At 44.5% G+C, this 20854-nt stretch overlaps 1 protein-coding gene across 1 annotated transcript in view; it reads left to right on the top strand.

The window, feature by feature from the left end:
• The window catches only part of PRDM14 (PR/SET domain 14), a 32424-nt gene that overhangs the window by 1101 nt on the left and 10469 nt on the right, over nucleotides 1–20854 (top strand). The window contains exons 3-5 of the mRNA XM_030189647.1: nucleotides 52–209; nucleotides 685–955; nucleotides 4907–5109. Coding sequence (XP_030045507.1) covers nucleotides 52–209; nucleotides 685–955; nucleotides 4907–5109 — 632 coding nt within the window. The remainder of the gene's footprint in view (nucleotides 1–51; nucleotides 210–684; nucleotides 956–4906; nucleotides 5110–20854) is intronic.

Below are 20854 nucleotides of genomic sequence, written 5' to 3'. Positions count from 1 at the left end.
ACGAAATACTTAACAGACCCTTCGCCTTACGTGTGTGTGTTTTCTCTTCAGGTTTGTCCGTATTGCAAACCACATATGGAGGAGCCCCTCATTCTGGCGTGTTCTGCATAAATATCATCCCCAAAGGCGTCATCTTTGGACCGTTTGGAGGCAAAGTGGTGAACACAAGTGAAATCAAAACATACGGTGACAATTCTTTAATGTGGGAGGTACCGTGTTGAATTCTGCATATCCATTATTTTTACTACTAAATATTTTCTTTTTTTAATCTTTTTATTGATATTTTTTTTCTTAAACTTTACAACTTGCTATTTAACAATATAGCAGAACAGAAAAGCATCCATTGTGACTAGTACAGAAATTCACAAACTGCTTATTTGAAGTCCAGAATCTAAAAGATACTAATAAAGGTATCAATAAAGGTGATTTGCAGTTATGTTATAATGACCTGAGTCCAAGTGCTGATCTTGGCATATTTTGTTATTGTTGTTGCTGTTTGTGTGTGTGTGTTTTGTTATTATGCTACAACAGGGCTTTACTTTATTAGCAAATGGTAAACATACGATTCCATCCCTTGAAACCTGAAGTACCCTTTATGAACAAAATAGAGCTTTTAAGTTGGAAATATTGTTGAATTATGATAAACCTATGTCTCTCTCCCCTCCCAACTCACTTTCTTTTAAGATTTTCGAAGATGGTCAGCTGAGTCATTTCATAGATGGCAGAGGAGCCTCGGGTAACTGGATGACTCTGGTAAACTGCGCCAGATTTCCCGAAGAACAAAACCTGACGGCCATTCAGTGCGAGAACCAAATCTATTATGAAAGCTGCAAAGAAATTTTACCGAATCAGGAGCTCTTGGTGTGGTATGGAGATTGTTACCAGCAGTTTCTTGGGATCCCCATCAGCCTGAAAAAAACGGCCGCAGGGAAGAACACACAATTACAGTCGGAAGGTAGCTACCCTAGGAATGGTTTGCAGTGCTGGTCCTCTGTCTAAAATTATTAGCAGGGGTGTATTTTGACAATACGATGTATATAAACTGCATACTCGCAACCAAGATCGGCAGTACCAGAATGCAAACCCACCAGAAATGAGGTCTCCAGTGCCGTAGCGGGGGCAGCTGGCACCCGGGGCGGGTCGCCGCCGCGCACCCCCCGGGTGCAGCGCAGCGCCCCCCCTCGGTGCACGCCCCCTCCTCCGGCGCACACCCTCCCCCCCGGAGAGCATTGTACCTTACTTTGGCAGCGAGGGGCGGGCGGGAGGGCCGATCCGCCCCCGAGCCCACGTCGCTGGGAGCTGCGTCGGCTCCATTGGTTCCTTGTTCTCTCTGCTCCGGAACAGGAAGTAACCTGTTCCGGGGCAGAGGGAGCAAGGAACCAACGGAGACAACACCCCACCAGCAGCGTGCACCGGGGGCGGATTGCCCCACCGCCCCCCCTTCCTACACCACTGGAGATCTCTATATAGGGCTCCTGATGTTACGTTTTAACGATAAACACAAATAAGCTACCACAGTTACATAATACCCCTCCCCCCCCAAAGGAAAAAAAATGGTGTAAACGCTGAAAAAATACTACTTGTCCTAATATTCTCTCCCCTCTCCTGGATTGTCTTGTATCCTCCACTCAGTTTTTTTGTCCTTTCCTGCACTGATGACTCCTAAATGACACACACCTAGTATTTCATTCCACTTGAGAAAAAAAAAAAAAGTAACCGATAATAGAACCTGTGTTCTGAAAACACCAAATTCTTGTACCCTGGATGAACCCGTAATTAGCTGGAAAATCAACTCCAGGTCCATTGTATTTATATCATTTAAAGTCATCAGCTATTACTACTCTCCCCATGTCTCCTTCTCCCTTTCCTCCTATCTTTCTTTTTCCAATAATCCTTATCATTTATCATTCTCCCTTTACATACTATGCATTTTCTATTTTAATGATAGTTACTTAAATCTAAAAATAATTATAAAAAGTTAAGTTTGAAAAATTTATGATAATATGTTAATGGTTATCACTTTGCATAACTTATCAGAAATTGTAAGACAACATCTTTTGAAAGCATATTTCCACTATTTCCTTTTATGTATCCCTCTTACCTAACAAAAATTTCAATAAAATATCCTTTAAAAAAAAAAAAGGAAAATGAACTCCTAAATTTACAATGTAGAAATACTTAAGACTAGAAGCCCTATCGATGTGACTGCGAGCAGATAATTCTTGTTATCCATCATTTCTCTGGATGCCATTATGTCCTAAAAAGAAGCTACCATTTGATAGTGTTTCTTGAGCAGAAAAAACTTAGGTGGCTTCAGTCTTAGATACATGCACGGCTGTTTTAAAAGTAAGTCTAAAGTATGCCCTGAGTTAACTTTATTTCTGCTGCTTCCTTCCCATCCAAATGTACATTTGATCACCTTTCACACCTTGGTCGATTCCTTAACAGGTTTTATGTAAAGTTTTGAAAACGCCCTTGCTCTTATATTCTCTATCCCGTCTGTTTTGGGTGTGTTTTCCTAGGAGGAAAACGATTTTTGGCTTGAAAAGAAAGTAAATCCGTATATTATTGTCTACTGGGGAAATCTTAATATCAAATGCCAGATAGTCTTAAACCTGCAGGGGAAAAACATTGAGATTTGATTCATCAAGCAATACTTAAGTAATCAAGTTAGTTTCCCGTATTTTAAATCGAGTCCTAAATATGGGCTGTTGCTTTTTGTTTCTTCTATTTCTGGATGCATTTAAGAATTGGTGCTGGCCTGTTGCATACTGAATATTTTGAAATTTAGATTTACTGATGTAGGTGATTAAAGCATACGGGAAAGAACTAAAAATCACAAAGGTAGTGGGTTATATGCAATTCTTAAAATTGTGAAAATCCAAGGAAGCCACTGATACATACTGATCTGGTCCAGTTTTACAATGTTTTTTGAAAGGCTTGTTGGTTTAGTAGGATGATCACTTTATATGTGTATTAAGAACCTATGCTGTTTCTGTTCATTTAAGACAATCCATTTTCGTTAATTAATTGGATGAAATGCTTATGCTGCAGCTCTTGAATTCAAGTAATTAACATTTTGCAATAATGTACAGAAATTAAGTAATCAAATGTGTAAAAAGCGCATTGCTAGATAAAAAAAAATAACACTCCCAAGTCGAATTTCAAACATTTCCTCTTCCCCCTACCCCTGTTTTCAAAATGTGGTTGTCTATCTACCCACTTTATCTGAATGTGCCTTGAGGTATCTCTGAAAAAGGAGTGCACCTAAATCTCAAATCCCTTCCTTTCCCCGGCTGCAGTGTATACTGCAGTGCAGAGCTGTTTTCCTCCGTAGGACCTTGTTCATCACCCTGTGGGGTTAATCGGTGGCCGCAGACTGCAAATGACTTTCTAATTGCCATTTTTGTGAAGCAAGGGTTTGAGCATCTCAGGAATGGAGAGGGTTATGGTTAGGTTTATAGAGTGTCCGTGTAAATATCTATATAGACAGAGGTAGATGTTGAAAATAGAGATGGGTCTGGTGTTATGTGAAGGGCATTTTCATTTTCAAAACCTTTCTGGATTCTGAGATACTACTCTATTGGTATCACTTAAGTGGCTTGTCTGTGATATTCAGAGCAACTTAAGTAGGCGGGATAGGCTCCACCCGCTTAACTCCCTCTGAGCTGCCTAACTGCCGATATTCAGCGGCATTAATCCGGGCAGTACCACTGAATATTATCTGTGACCGCTCACCAAAAAAGAGGACCCGGATTTAAGTGGGTGCAGCAATATTCTGTGCCATTGCTCAGCTGCCTAATTTAGGACAGATCAAAAGCTTATTGGGCTGGCACCTATATAGGGTTTTTTAAAACTGTGGTCTCTTGAGCTCTTCCCACACTTGACAAAGCCCCTGCCTTTCCTCCCCTCTCCCCAGACCATGACCATCAATACCCCTCCCCTCCCCTAAATCAGCCCCCCACACTCAACCCCCTCCAAAATCTATATAGGCCCCGCCTACCTGTCTCCCTGGTGGTCCAGCAGGGGTTGTTGGGGGGGGGCAGGAGTGCAGCCCCCTTGCTCCTGCCCCCAATGACCCCGCTGGACCATCAGGGAGACAGGTAGGCCTGGAGGGCCTACAAAGAACTTTGAGGAGGTTGGTGTGGGGGAATGATTGGGGGAGGGAAGCGGTGTTGATGGCCATGGATTGGAAAAGAGGGAGGGAAGGAGGGGGCCTTGTTGGGGGCATAAGGGGGCTTGGGGACCAGAATTAGAGGATCAGGGCCCCCATAACTGTCTTATATATTCCCAGCTGAATATTAGGCCAGGAGTGCTCTGGGAGGTAATTTAGCCAGTGATGGTAAGCAAAGAAGCACTGATGTCAAGAGCTGAATATTGCAGTTGACCGCATAAATGTTAGCAGCCACTCTAAAACCGGATATTTTATGCCTAGGCCAGACATAACCCAGCTGGCAGCGGCAGAATATTGGCTGTAAATGTATGGGTTTTTAAAATGTATTTATCTCTGTGTTAATATGTAGGCTGCTTCATAAAATGAGTGTCCAAGTGGTTTACAGCTTATAAAAATGATACAAACAATGAAAATCCATCATGATATTCTCCCGTTAGGTTGGAAGCATAGAGGGAGCATTAAGTTGTACGTTAGGCGATTGAAACCCCTCCCATGGGGGGTCCCTGATTTCCGTTCCTATTCTGGCTGCTTTATCTGTAGTAATACAGAGGAAAGCAAAATCTGGGAAGAATCGACACTGTATAACAGGGGTTGGAAGCACTTGCTTGCCATGTGTAGGGGGTGCAGCCACCCAAGGGAGAAATGCTGGGGTGATTGGTGTGGGATTGCTGTTTGGAAATCTCGTCTGAAGCGTTTCAATGGTTTTTTTCATTCTCCCCTCGTGTTTCACAGAATCCGGAGAAGGTTATAAGTGCGAAAGATGCGGCAAGGTCTTCGCGTACAAATATTACCGAGACAAACACCTGAAATACACTCGCTGTGTGGACCAGGGAGACAGAAAGTTTCCTTGCCAGCTCTGCAAACGCTCCTTCGAAAAGAGGGACCGGCTAAGGATCCACATCCTGCACGTTCACGAAAAGCACAGACCTCACAAGGTAAACTTGGCAATGGCCCCGCTTTCTGGCTTCCCTCACCTACTTGTTTTAATCTGGGTTATATTTCAAGGTTATGTGTGAAAACCCGATGGATTAAATCAACGACATATTTAGTGGAAATCATTTTTGGAGCCAAGTGGCTGGGCACTGCCCTTGTAAAAATACTGTTGGGAAAGCCCTGAGTACATCTGATCCCAAGGTCCCTTGTTTTGAAAAGTCTTTCTGCCATTGTGACAGGGTCTTCACTCACGGAGATTTCATAATTTCCCGCATTACAATTATTGATGGGAAACTGGGGGTGAGGATGGCTGCTGACACAGCCCGAGATGATTTTTTTTTAAAATCACCCCATACCCAGTTGCTAAAGCGCAGGGTAATTGTTCAAACCAGCAGGTCTGAAGACAGCCCTCATGGATTTTTATAATTTTCCCACAGGAAAGAACTGGCAGGCAACAAATCTTTCTTGGCCTGGACAGTCCTGCCAGGCTACATTACATTTTGAAAAAACATACATTTCTGACTTCACGACTTGTAAATCGCGAGTAAGCCGGTTCGTTCCTACTCTGCGCAGCTTTAAAATTCCAAACAGCACTACAGCGTTCATAATACAAGGTCTACAGCGCTTTAAAACTCCGCTTTGGTTAACCGCTTGCCCTGTCTTTCCATGCATAACATAATACATGTGCAGAGAAAAATTGTACAGCTTTGAGCAGATGCTTCCCTAATCCCTGCACGGAGTCCTTAGCGCCACATGTGACAGGCGAGATCCCGGAGACCCCATGTACCACCCTAGTCAAGACACGGATAATTTAGGAATCTGGAAAAAAATGAGATGGAGGGAGGCAACCAGAATGAAAACAGTAAGTTAATGAGTTAAGCCAAACTCAAAGAAGGGCGTGGTATATGGTCGACAAAAGTAAGAAGAACCGAAGGTAAAAATATAAGTAAGCTTGTGAGGAATTGCATAACATTAACGAGACAGGAAAGCAGCAGCATCGTAAAAACAGCAACAATAAAATACATAAAATGATGAGACCTGATGTCCAGTCCATGAATGGAAGGTGGAGAGAAGCTGAATTAACCCCTTCACCCCTTGTGACCATGCTGTGGAGGAGTCTATTTCTGGAGCACCGGTGCAGGGCTTTACCCTTTGCTGCTTGAGCTGAATTTTGTACAAAGCTGAAGAGATTTGTAGAGGTGAGTACACTTTAACTGAGAGAGAGAGAGAGAGAGAACACCGACAACATCATTAATTTCCCCAGAGCAGTAGTTCAAGGGGTGGGGGAGGCAGCAAGAATCTACAGCCTCTGTTGCTGCACTATGACATCAAAGGAGTGACTCAGTGGTTAAACGGAAGTCTAAATTCAAAGTCCATCTCTTTGTGATCTGGGGCAAATCACTTTACCTCCAGTTGCCTCTCAGAAGGGAATTATCCTAGTTCTATTGTTGCAATCCACTTTGAATGAACTTCAGAAATTCAAAATACCATTCTTCTTCTTCTTGCATGGTTCATCTGCTCTTTCCGTTAACAGGTTCTTGCTGCGTTTTTGCTCCGGTAGCATCCATTAGGTTCTTTTAAATGAGAAGGACTTTGCTTTGGTCTTTGTGCAAAATGCTGATCAGTGAGAAAAAGTTACCTGTTGAGCCAGTTAGTTTTCCAGACTGCAGGCACAGTTTGCCAGTTTACCACCTTGGGGGACTTTAGCCAGTGTTTGTAAACTTTGCATTCATCACCCTTTGTTTTGGACGTCAGGTTTTAGTTTTTCCCCCCCCGTATATTTTAAGGCTATTTTTTTTTTACTAAAGGTTAGCCCACACTAATGGACATTAGTGTGAGTTAAGTGCCATGTGGCCTCTTGGTATAACATAGGATGCTTAGCACACACTAAAATTGTTAGCATGGTCTAACCTTTATGTTTTGTTTGAGATACTTACATTTTGGAAGCTATTATTTTATGAATATTTTTGCTTTACTATCCTCCTGTTTTACTACCCATGCATTCTTTACATGCTTATAAGCATCTTGGTCTTTATATTTTCTTATTTCTTCAGTTGACCTTATACCACCCTATGTATGATTTCATTATTATTTTATTTATTTGGATTTTGCTCACACCTTTTTCAGTAGTAGCTCAAGGTGAGTTACATTCAGGTACACTGGATATTTCTCTATCCCAGGAGGGCTCACAATCTAAGTTTGTACCTGAGGCAATGGAGGGTTGAGTGACTTGCCCAAGATCACAAGGAGCAGCAGTAGGATTTGAACAGGCTGGTGCTTTAACCACTAGGCCACTCCGCCACTCTATTTATCACTAACTCATGCCATTTTATGTGACGAGACCTAGTTACTAATAACTGGGGTTAACTGTAAGATCGCATGTCTTAAAAGTAGCCCAAATTGATAACTTCCCTCCTATATTTGCTGTGTTTCATGATTTTTGAGCAGGGGTGTCCCTTCAAAATCTCTCTCTCTCTCTCTCTTAACATCAGCACTCACACTACACTGTGTTTTCACACAATCACAACATCCAGAATTAATCACATAACAAATAATTTCATTATGGCAAAACAGCTGGGTCACAGCTTTATTATAACAAAAATCTTCAAACATATGGTTATGAATATTATAACACAATATAACACAATTAATCAAATAAACCCTAACAATTTGTCATTCCCCACTTAAGGCTAGTTGGTGCTGAACTAGCCTCATTCCCACAATTAGAATATAATGTTTAATCCCCACCCACTCGAGGTCTGCAGTAGCGCAGAATTTCAAAAAACGCTCGTGGCAGTGATGCACACAAGCTCGATTGTTTCTTCAACTTCAACTTCAGCCCAATACGCCTCACTCATTAGACTTCACTTAATCACCCAAAACGTCTGCCGCAAGCAGTGACAGTCAATGGCTTGTCACCAGTCCCCCACACAAACAGAAACTGCAGACCATCTGCCACCCAAAGTTGCCTCCAATAATTCCTGAATGGTACTCGGAAATATAGTGCACCCAATCTCAGACAGATGGACCCCATCAAGTCGATATATCCCCGCACAGTCACTAGTTAACAAATCATGGGTAAGAACAATACCCCTCAAACTTACTACTAGCCTAGCAATGTCAGAATTTAACTTGCATCTAAGTCTCTCAATCGCCTCAGCCTTCCGTGCACCCCTCCACACTAGTCTAGGAATAATATTACACCAAACAAGGCGGGCAGCAGGAAAATAACATTTGATTAACAAATAATCCTATTTCATTTGCCTAATTAAATCCACCCCTTTGACTCATTCCCACCCAAATAAATCAATATGAGTTCCGGCGAAGAAAAATGCTTCGCCTGAAGAAGTGTTGTAGTGAGTTGATCCCACCACATGCCATGAATCCCAAGCCAGTGGATATGAATGCCTTGCTCCGCCAATCCAACATTTATTCTCCATTGGGACTCTATTGCCCTCTTCTGGGCCCAGAATATATACGAATGCCCACATAACCATACACAGAAGTCAGGAACCATCTGACCTGCAAAAGAAACTAAGAAACTAGGAAAGAAAATCAATCATAATGAGGAGAATAGGGAACACACACATACCCTAAGTATCTATCCAAACACCATCGCCTTAAACACCTAATAAAATCAGGTGATCGGGTGGTCACGTGATGGTTTGAGGGAGGAAGTCGTGTCTTCCATCTCTCCGAGGCTACCCCCTCTCTGAGCGATAAAAACGACCGCAATAACCTGGTGAAAACAACCCTGCTGAATACTAAAGAACAGAGGGACGTTATGGACCCATTTGTGACCTGAGAAATGAGGGCGATGCCGAGCAGGCTCGCCAAAAAGAGCGCAGAGAAGCAGCGTGGACCCGAGGAAAACAAGATGGCGCCCGGACCGGCATCCGACCCAACTCCGCAGTTCCACCCGAAACAATTACAGCAGTTGGTGGAGGCAGTTAAGACCGCACTGGCACCTCAACTAAATAAAGTATTAGAGCAGCTGGCGGCGGTGGAGTCTTCGCTTGGAGACACAACGCGACGGATGGGGGAGTTGGAGGTCTGGGTGTCCGAGCTGGAGGACTTCGAAACAAGTAAGGACAAGGTGATAAAAGAGCTACAGCGAACAGTGAAAACGCAAGCGCAACACCTGGACGAGATGGAGAACCGTTCCCGGAGATCGAATCTGCGCCTGATCGGTATCCCAGAGACAGTGCCAGATCGTTTGCTATTGTCGCAGTTGGAGAGCTGGCTAAAGACGGAATTTGCACTCTCAGATAGTTTTGGCTCCCTGTGCTTGGAGAGGGCACACAGGCTGGGAAGAAGGGCAGCGGCTGGAAATAGGCCCCGAGCAGTCATAATAAAAGTCCATAATTTCCTCCACAAAGACGAAATTTTGAGAGGAGTGAGGGCAAAATGGGACACCTTGGCCTATGATGGCGCGGGAATCAAAATATTCCAAGACTACTCAGCGGCATTGCAGGAACGCAGGAGAGCTTCTGGCCCCATTTGCCGCCACCTGGCCAAGAAAAATCAAAGATCCATGCTTTTGTACCCGGCCCAGCTGAAAGTCCTAAAGGAGGGAGGGTGGAAAACCTTTCAGACCCCGTAAGAAGCTCAAAAACTATTAGAAACTGGAGATCCCTCGGACAGGGAAAAGGGCACTTGAAGAGCGTGGCCACCTCCAAACTGAAGGCACAAGATCAGGTGGAAAAGTTTAACCGCCTGGAATAGAAGCGGAGACTGGTCATATGGCACAGAACTGATATAATCAAAGAAGTATGTATGTTTTTGAAGTTACAGTTGAGTTATATGGGGGTGGAGTGGAAGGTGAGGGAGGAATGTAAGTGAAGGGTGACTGTCACACTTGGGGATCATTTGGGATGAATGTATGAGGGGGGTAAGAGCACAAGAGAGGAATGGAAGGGAACCACATAGAGGGTTATGAAACAGAAGGAAGACAGGCTAGACTATGAGAGGGGGTGCCCGCAATCACACGGCCTCAACCTACTACGACAGTAGGGCAACTAGGGGATCCCAAAGGAATAGAGGAGGAAGGGGGAACTTAAGGTAAAGGGAGGATAGGGAGGGAATAAGACTAGGAGGGAGGATGGGGGACAAAAGGGGGAGACGTAAGGTGAGGGGGGAGGTTATAGGGAAGGGAAAATGTTACAACCATGGATTTGCAGGCCCTTTATATTTTGGTGTAAGTCGCAAAGACACATGAGCAGAGCAAACTCAGACTTGGGGGAGGGTGAGGCTGGGCACCCGAACCCCACCTAACATTCTTAAAGCCAAAGCAAACCACACTAAATATAATAAGCGTAGATGACAAAAACAACCCGAGTGGTATCCTGGAATGTAGGGGGCATAGCAACACCAGTTAAGAGGACAAAAATATTACAGGCCCTAAAAAGACATAAAGCGGATGTGGCTTGCCTCCAGGAGACTAGACTGACGGAGGCTGAACATCGTACGTTACAAAGACTGTGGGTGGGGCAGGTGTATTCGGCCTCAGCGGAGGGAAGAAAGCGGGGCGTAGCAATATTAATACGGAAAGGGTTAGCAGCCAAAGCCGAATTGCTTAAGGCAGATCCTCAAGGGAGATATGTGATAATACACCTCTGGCTTCAACACAGAGAATTTTTGGTGGTCTCGTATGGCCCGAATGAATATACGCCATCCTTTTTTCAGTCCATTATAAAACACTGTGCCTCCCATGCTTCGTTGAAGTTGCTGGTTTGTGGGGATTTCAATTTAATTGCAGATCCCAAGGCTGATACTACAAACCCCAGGGAAGCTCCTCAAGGGGGTAGCAAACAAAAAGCACTTCCCACATTCATGCGTACCCTAAATTTAGTAGACACCTGGAGGGCCCTACACCCAGAAACCAAAGACTATACACACTTATCTAGGGCGCACGGCACAAGCTCCAGAATAGATTATATACTAATAGATAGACAGGCCTTTTCATGGGTGTGTGGAGCAGACATAGGGCCTACAGAGATATCAGATCACGCGATTGTGTGGACAGAGCTGGAGGCCCCAGAGCACTACCAATATACAGGGGGTTGGAGGTACCCGGGTTACTTATATGGAGACAAAGAATTTACAAGATATTTAAATGATAAATGGGAAGACTATGAGAGGTTTAATAAACAGCATGTGGATAACCCCGGCCTTTATTGGATGGCCTCCAAAGCGGTTATACGGGGAGATATAATAGCTTATGTGCAAAGGAGGAAAAAGAGACAGGCTAAGGCGATTCTAAACTTAGAGTTTCAACTCCAGAAAGCCAAACAGAAATATATAAAATCTCCTACAGTAGCTAATAAGGAACAATATCTGGCAGCCCAGGTGACCCTGAACTCATTAATTCATGGTCAAACTATGAGGTCCCTAATGTACTTCAAATGCCGGATGCAAAGATTTGGCAATAAGTCAGGCACACTCTTAGCGAGATTGATAAAATCAGAAGGTCCTGTCAGGGTGATCACGACACTGCAGGATGCCCAAGGGGTGATAAAAACAAAAAGCGAGGCATAGAGCAGATCTTTCACAATTATTTTAGTGTGCTTTATAAGGGAACATCTACAAGGGACATGAGCAACTTGGCCAGTTACTTAGACCAGGTGGGACTCCCTAAGCTTCAGCAACCACAGATAGACATGCTGAATCAACCACTTACAGGGGAAGAATTACAGGAGACGATAAAAGCATTGGCTCTTAGCTCAGCCCCAGGGCCAGATGGCTTTATGGGAGAATACTATAAATCCCTACTAAGGGAGGGGCTAAGGGCACTGGGGAACTATTTAGACCAAGCCATAGAAGACAAAAAGTTCCCCATACATGCGAATGAAGCCCTGATCACGTTGTTGCCGAAACCCGGGAAAGATAAGATACACCCGGGCTCATACCGGCCCATCTCATTGATTAACGTTGATATAAAGATCTTGGCCCGGATACTGGCTACACGCTTAGGATCATTACTGCCGGAGCTCGTTGGTGAGGAGCAGGTGGGCTTCGTTAAGAACAGGCAAGCAGGCAGTAACGTGAGGCGTCTCCTATTGGCTATGGCAAAATGTCAGAGGGAACAGAGATCCACACTGATCCTTAGCTTGGATGCAGAAAAGGCATTTGATAAGGTGGATTGGGGGTATTTGTTTGGGCTGCTAGATTACATTGGAATCCAGGGATGGTACAGGGCTGCCGTAGAGGCCTTATACAACTCCCCCCGGGCAGCTGTGTTAGTGAATGGAGTGCGGGGAGGTCACTTCCACATTCGGCAGGGGATGAGGCAGGGCTGCCCTCTCTCGCACCTCCTATTTGTTTTGGCAATGGAGCCTTTGCTCAGAGCTTTGAGGGGAGATGAGGGGGTAAGGGGGGTGGACCTGGAGGGAGGTACGGTCAAGGCCCTCGCGTTTGCAGATGATTTGCTGGTGGTGGCCCAAGAACCTGAACACTCTGTACCTAGGGCTTTGAAGCTGATCCAGGAATATGGGGCCCTGTCAGGTTATACATTGAACATCCAGAAATCTAGAGCCTTAGAGATAGTGTCTGGGGACAACATAAAAAGTAAATTACCACTCCCTATAGAGTGGGAAGAAGAGACTATAAAATACTTGGGAGTCACTATACCCCGGGAACTCCCACAAGTGTATGGTTGGAATGTGCGAAAGCTTTTGAATGACACGAGAATGAGCTTACAACTGTGGCAGGGACTCCCCTTATCACTTATGGGGAGAATAGCTCTGTACAACATGGTGATCGTACCGAAGTGGCTATATGTGTTCGAGACCCTGCCACTGTATCTGTCTAAGGCTGATGAAAAGAGGCTTAACAAGTCTTTACAGTCATTTCTGTGGGCAAAGAAAAGACCTAGAGTGGCGCTGTCCACGCTTTACCTGCCGGTGGAATACGGGGGCTTAGGGCTCCTGAACTTGCGCTATATGACTATAGCAAGTGGGATGAGACACCTAAACGATTGGCTGCGGTGCACACAATATTTCACTCCTTCCCACCTTGAACTGCAGGAGACGGAACAGAGGCACATTAGCTACTTACTACACAAGAAAAACAAAGCGGAGACCAGCCTGTTAGTCCCAGCACAGCTATTGCCAGCAGCGCAGGAAACCTGGCGCTGGCTATGCCAGCACCATCGTTTCTCACCTAGGACCACCCCATTCCTCCCGATATGCGGCAACCCGGATTTTCAACCGGGACAACTCTATGAGGTGTTCAAGCGATGGGAAGGCAAGGGGCTGGAATATGTTCTCCAGGCAATAGACAGAAACGGAACAGTCAAATCCTGGGAAAGCCTCCGAGACCGGTTCAGGTTGAATCCAGCGGACTGGTTCCATTGTTACCAGCTACAACATTACATAGCGAGCCTCTCCCAGGAAGCTCTGGCGGAGGATGTGCAGGAGGAGCTGGGCTTGGCACTCTCGCTGGGAGCACAACACAAAGTGCCGCTAACATACCATCATAGACACTTAAAGGACATGGCAAAAGAACCAGACTTTGAGAGACTATCCAACCTGTGGAGTACAGAATTGGGGATTAAAATAACTGCCACAATGATCCGGGAACACCTCCTGGGATATCGCAGGAATACAGATCAAGCAAACTATTGGGAATTACAATTTAAGTTTCTGCTGAGAGCATACATACCACCCCGGAGGGCGTTCCATATGGGGGCTTCACCAGACGGAGCATGCCCCAAATGCGCAGCGGAAGGAGCAACTCTGGGACATATGTTTTGGGGCTGCCCGTGCATTAAACAAGTTTGGAAAGCCGTGAGTGGACAGATAAGGACTATTTGGTTCTCAAACTGGATTTTAGATGCAAAGCTCCTTTTCGGGCACCTGCGGTTTTCGGGGCCCCCGGTTAGGGGACGCCGAGCATTTGTACTGCGTACAGTGATGGTGGCCAAGAAAACAATTTTGAGGACATGGCTGTCGGAGGAGGTCCCCACAGTGGCTCAGTGGAGAGGGCAGATGATTCATTTGTTGCGCGCTGAGAGAACAAGATTGAGAACTCAACGACCCCCCCTTGTTCGGACATTCTGGGCCTGTTGGACCCCATTTTGGCTTACGCTGACAGCTCAAGCCAAGGGGCAAATAATGAACATGTGACTATTGCTCTAGAGCATTTAGAATATGGGATCTGCGAAATAAGAGACTGTGACAGCAACGGGTAGGGGGGGAAGGGGGGAGAGGAGGGAGGAGGGAGGGAAGGGGATGAAAATGTAAAAAGTTACTGGGGAGATAAGTGGCTGCATAGATATCACCAATGTGCTTGCTAGTAAAGATATGTTGTTGTTTATATTACAAGACAGAGAGGAAGTTAAGCACTGTTTAGATATGTTGATTGTGATCTCTCTAATAAAAATTATTGAAACATAAAATCAGGTGATCCCTTCCACTGAGCAGCATAAGTAGCCACTCCAATATGAAAGAAGTGGGTTCCATAATACAAAGGATTACAACCCAACTGCCTTAAACCCAACTTTAATACTGCCTGAAACTGAAAGCGCAATAATGGGGTTCTATCTTCATGAATTAACCAAAACAATTTGCCTTTGGGCATTCACTCATATAAGCAGTGACACAGGAAAAAGGACAAGCCGCTAACCCTGGAGATGCCCTCAAGTAGACCCAGCACCCCCACCTCAGCTGATCCATTTTAGATCTCCAGACACGGAAACATGAACATCCAGGCTGCAACATAACATCCTCTAAAAGCAACCTAGTAATGCTCGAAGCGTGCTTTGCTAGGGCAACCAACTCCCCAATCCTAAAAGCTCCAAAAAAGCACACCGAAAATGTCACCTGAAATAATACTTCACAAGGGGACTGAAAAACCTCACAACACACCACACAATGACACTACCCCATCATACAAAACTGGTAACTACACAAAGTGGGAAGAAGAAGAATTAACACTTTGAACGCAACCACACATTAGTTTCATCACAAGAAAACCTTTCAATTTAGAGAAAAAGGCTATACAAGCCATGGTCTGCCCCCAAATGCCAGTTGACCAATTCTCAGACTATGACAGAAACCGGTACCAGCAATTCACAACGCAAACCAGAGCACTCCAAAAAAAACCATAAAAATCTCTGCCATCCAGCTAAATAAGTCTTCCAAGTGGTAAGAGTTAAAGCTCTCCACAGGCTCCAGAAAACTGCACCACAACTCCTCCAGCATCAATGTAGAAATCCTGATGTGACAAAGATGACTCAACAGAAAAGAAAAGAAAAGAAAAGCCTATTTGGCTATGAAAACAAGGACGGTAGAAGTGGGAGGAACTTTTTTTCTCGCTTATCCCTGCAAATGTATTGTAAGGTTAGGTTAGACAAAATATGTTTTCTATGTTCCTGATCAGCTGAAATCTTTTCTCAATTTGAAACAACTGAAATAACATCTGTTAAATTGGAAGGGGGGACACACAGCTTTGTTTTGTCATAACTGTTATTCCTTGTAATCTAATCTTTGTAGTGCTATAGAAATGATAAGTAGTAGTAATTCTTAACACCCCCAGGATATTGTGGTCTAAGAAAGCAGAACAATATGTAATAAAATGGAAAGTAATCTTTTTCTATTAGTGCAACTTTCTGATGAGAATATTTCTTTTAACTTTTTGTAATTTTCCTTTCTTTTGTTATTTACTTGGCTGTATTGAATAAGACAAGTGTACGCTTGTTAAAACTTTAAAATCAATAAACAAATTAATAATAAAATGTAGAAATCCAATCTGCTGAAGGTGCCAATGCTCAAAAACAGGTCCACTGTGAACAAGAGAGAGCATCGGCGATATCATTAGCGCCTCCTGGAACATGCTGAGCAGAAAGAGAACTATTCAAATGCAAGCAGTGCAGAACAAGAAGTCGCAACAAAGTGACGAACAAAGTCCAATGAGCTGTTAAGGAATTAATTGCCTGAACAACTGCCACATTATCTGAAAAGAAAACAACAAATCTATTCCGCAATCTCTCGCCCCAAGTAATTAAAGTAACTCACACTGGGAACAATTCCAGGAAAGCTACAACCTCGCTCTCTCCACCACAGTGGCCACGTCTGGGCACTCCATCCCCCCCCCCCCCCCCCCCCCCCCGAAAAATAAGCACCAAAACCAATGCTACCAATGCCACCAGATGCATTGTAAAAAGGCCCAAATCAAAACCGGTTCACCCTGCCAGACCTTCACACCATTAAAATGGGCCAAAAAAGAACTCCAGACCAACAATTCATCATGTACCGTCCTAGGTAGGTGAATACGATGATGTTTCTTCTGCAAATTCGTACTAAGAAAAACAGCTGATGAGAAAATACTCTTCCCAAGGGAATCACACTAGCTGCAAAGTTTAAATCTTGTGCAAAGTCAATTGCTGACGTCCACAGGTCATAGAAATTAAAGCAGCTAGATCCTTCACCTTCTCCGAAGGCAAATGTGACTCTATATGAATAGTGTCCAACTCAATCCTTAAGAACACCAAAGAAGAGACTGACCCCTCAGACCTCTCTTCCGCCAAAGGAATTCCCAACTTCAGAACACACACACTGAAATGCCCTTACCAACTGAAAACACTGTGAACTTGCTACTGGACCCCCAAATAAAAAATCATCCAAATAACAGACAATAGAATCAGAACCAGAAACCCTCAAAACCAGGGCCGTGCCAAGTGTCTCTGGCGCCCCCCTGCAGACTACCAGTTGGCGCCCCCCCCCGCACCTGCCTGGCTCCAAGGCAGCGATTCCCCTCTCTCCCCTGCCCTCCCGCTCCCATGTAGGAACTGCCCGCCCTCTTCTCCCCCCCAAGATCCCGTTCCTTTTTTTTTCTTTTAAATTTACCTTACTCCGGCAGCGCAGCGTCAGTGAAGGAGGCGGCGCTCCCAGTCCCGATGTCTCTAGCCTTCCCTTGTTCGCTGCTCACTGCCCCGCCTTCTTCTGACGTCAAGGAAGGGATCTTGGGGGGGAGAAGAGGGCGGGCAGTTCCTACATGGGAGCGGGAGGGCAGGGTAAGCACGCAGCGGTGGCGCCCCCCCAGAGGATAGCGCCCCCCTGCGGCGCTTACCCCGCTTACCGCATCGGCACGGCCCTGCTCAAAACCACCCAATGCAAAAAAGAGGAAAAAGACTCAAAATATGCACACAAGACAGCATAGCCCTGGACATACATTTATCAAAATAAAATAAACCTTCAAAATGAAAACTCAAAAACGAAAAGATTCTGGATAAACAGGCAAAAGTCAAAATGCAGATTCTATATCTGCCTTCGCCATGAGAGCCACAGGACCCAGTTGCACCATGTCAACTGCCTGGTCAAATGAGGCATGCTCTACTGAACAAAGCTCCTGGTCAATAAAAGAATTGACACTGAAACCCAGAGGAGAGGACAAATTGTGGCTCAAACTATATTTTCCAGGATCCTTCTTGGGCACAATACCAAGCGGCGACAAAACCAAATTTGGACAAGGAGGAGCAACAAAAGGACCTGCAATATAGCCTAAACTCAACTCCTTATCCAACGTTTCCTGCACAACATGGTGAAGAGCATTCACAGCAGGGCATTAAGACAATGATGACTCAATACCAGACCCGAAAAAGAATGCAAAACCCTTTGGAAAACTCTCCCCATAAAAGCTGGGCAGCCTCGCCATCAGGATAAACCTGCAACCATCTCCACATTGCAGGCAACTTAATGGGAGATGGGGACATACGAAATTCCCCTCCCATAAAAGGGCAACCCACCTCTTCCAAACTGCCCTCAAGTCCCACTCTCAAGTCCAAAAGAACAAAAGGCTGCATGGTTTCCACTTCACTGACTGCACCGGTGCCAGTAACGGCAACCAGGCCGGTCACATCGTCCTGCATTAAACTGGAAGCAAAAATTACCTCTGGACGCCCCTGGCATCCCCACCAGGGGCTGAATGGAAGGACTGACCCCACTGAGACCTGCTTCAGCAAATCAACCTGCTCCATCTGTGGATGCCCAACCAGACGATTCAGAAACCACTCTTCCACCAGAGAAGGCCTGGGATGAAATGGCAACAGCCTAGAAGAAGTAATTTCTGCTAGCCACGCATCCACATCCCTGTATCCCCAAGCATCTGATTTGTCCTTAGCTAACCCTCTATGGAATTGCTCACCATAATTGAGCCAGGATCGTCCCCTGTAAGTTCTATAGGCTCTTAAAATCATATCCGCATATCACAGCAAACCAGGATACAAGCTAGGCTTAGCTTCACCCAGAACACTAGCATAAATATTAAACCCTAGGAGCCAATTAAAAATAGTCCTAGGACCACACCCTCTTTTCTTTGTTGTCTCACCCTTCACTTCATCCTTCTGCTTATTGATCCCCTTTTGTTCTTTAAACAACAAAGAAAACAAATCAACATATTTCCTCAAAATTTTCTCTTTTGTGAAATCTGACAATCCAATGGCACAATGTCCGGCAAAGTATGCCCCCGCCTAGAGACCTGCGCAACAGAAGAAACAACTGTAGGGACATCCCCTGCGGCAACCGCACCAGACTCATGAAGTCCAACCTCACCTGAGGAGGAAGAGGATGATGAAGAATCCCACTCCTGCATGGGATCATCCTCCACCCCCTACCCTGTGCTGACACTTTTCAATATCAAGCCTCCAAGCTACATGATGGAGCTGATTCTAAATTCTTTTATCATGCAAATGCTTTCCCAAGGAACAATGGTGTCGCCCACTCTCATGATGCCCCCCAAGTTCCCCAGAGGATGCCCGAACCAGCGAATCATTGATAGTATAAGGTTACGGAATGTTTCCCTTGGGAAGAAAAGTTTGACACATTTCAGTTTCCACATTGATTGAAACATTTTCTTTATAGTGGAGTTTACTTGGCTCTCAAGTGTCAGAGTATGGTCAATTGTAACACCTAAAATTTTGAGGCTATCTGAAATAGGGAGGGTGTGGTCAGGGGTGTTTAAGATTGTGGGTTTGTAATTATTGTGTTGGGATGAGAGGATAAGGCAATGTGTTTTTTCCATGTTCAACTTCAGTTGGAATGAATTAGCCCAAGAGTCCATGGTATTCAAACCGCATTTGATATCATTTGTATCCCACATTTTCCCACCCTTTGGAAGGTTCAATGTGGCTTACATAGTACAAGAGAGACGATGACAAAATTTCAGTCTTAAATGATCAGTAGTAGCGTAGAATACGTTTACACAATGGATAGGAAGAATAGGTGGCATTTGCCGGAGTGAGGAATGCATCGTAGTTTTTCATTTATGAGGATGTTTTGTAAGACTTTATTATAAAAACTTTTGTTCCAAAAAAAGTTTATTTAGTTTTTAACTTTTTAATACAGGTAGTGCATTAAATTGCATGATTTGCATACCAGATTACATTCTGGCAGTTCTTTATAATGTAAAATTTAAAACACTATCTTCTCTAAACAATTTGCCCCTTCCTAAGGTGAACAGTTAGGCCTCAGCATAGAAAGCTCTGCATTAGCGCTAAGCACTGAGGCTCAGTGCCCGGTTTCCAAACACATTTTGCACCCAATGCTGTAAGCAAGTAGTATGCAAATAAGCTGCACACAAAAAAAAATGTGTTAAAAAAATGGGAAAGCATACTGGAAACACACACACACATGTGTACTAGCAACAGTATATATATATATATTTTTCCTTTGCAAAATACTATCAGAACTCAGAGTTGCACATCCAGATTCTATAAAGTTGCACACCCAAATTTCTGACACGTGCACAAATTTGGGCACCCAAGTTATAGAACAGTGCCAGCTGGGCACCTAACTTAAGTTTAAAGTGGCCTTAAAAATCCACCTTTTCAACCTTGTCTACCCTACCCACTCCTAATTTTTCTCTCTCTTTCTAGCAACCTATTCTTGGTTTTTTGTAAACCGCTTAGAAGTCAGTCCTTGGCATACGTGGTATATCAAACTGTGAATGCTGAGGCAGTATTGTATAACTATGCATGCAACTTCTCAGAACACCCAGGGCTTTTTTTGAGGGGGTACTGAGTATCGGCTCCTTTTCCACTGTCTGCTAAAATTGACCCATGGTCCCCAAGTTTTAATGAAAGAGCTCAGGCCCTACACACCAATCTGCTTTGTCATAGGCTCTGTGACTGGTTGCAGGGGGCCTGGCTATTGTGAAGTGGGTCCCTCAGTGATCACCCCACCCTTGAAGGGTGGCCTAACATTTGACTACCAGCACCTTTTTTACTACAGAAAATGCACTGAGAACACCCCAATACGCCCATGACCACACCCCCTTTTGAGTTATGCACTAGTTATAGAATAGCACACAGCCAGAGGCGCACACAAAGTTTAATGAGTGCCAATTAACTTCAATAATTGGTTGTGTTCTTGGTGATAGTTAAGGGCCCATTACTCAATGAATTTGTTATCGCAAATCTGGGCATCAAATATAGAATTGGGGGGGGGGGGGGGTATGTGGCCCTTTCTTATGGCTAGGAATGAAAACTGAAGGTCTATGCAATTTAGGCACAGTTACGAACTAGAGGACAATATATTTTAAGTTAACTCCCCCCCATTTACATCAATGTGGTAAATAAAATCTAGTCTTTCTGTCTATTCTGCAACTGTTCTGCTTCTGTTTAAGACTTTTACTGGTAGGTTTCCATATCAGAAAGAGAGAAGTGGAGGAGTAATCTAGATCAGTGGACTGATAACCAGTGGAACTAGGGTTCAAATCCCATGTCTCACACTGACATTCCCTGTGACTTTG

This window comes from Microcaecilia unicolor, chromosome 1 (genome assembly GCF_901765095.1).
Source record: "Microcaecilia unicolor chromosome 1, aMicUni1.1, whole genome shotgun sequence".
NCBI lineage: Eukaryota > Metazoa > Chordata > Amphibia > Gymnophiona > Siphonopidae > Microcaecilia > Microcaecilia unicolor.
Note: the sequence above shows the minus strand (reverse complement) of the source record. Positions and strands in the feature narration are given on the sequence as shown.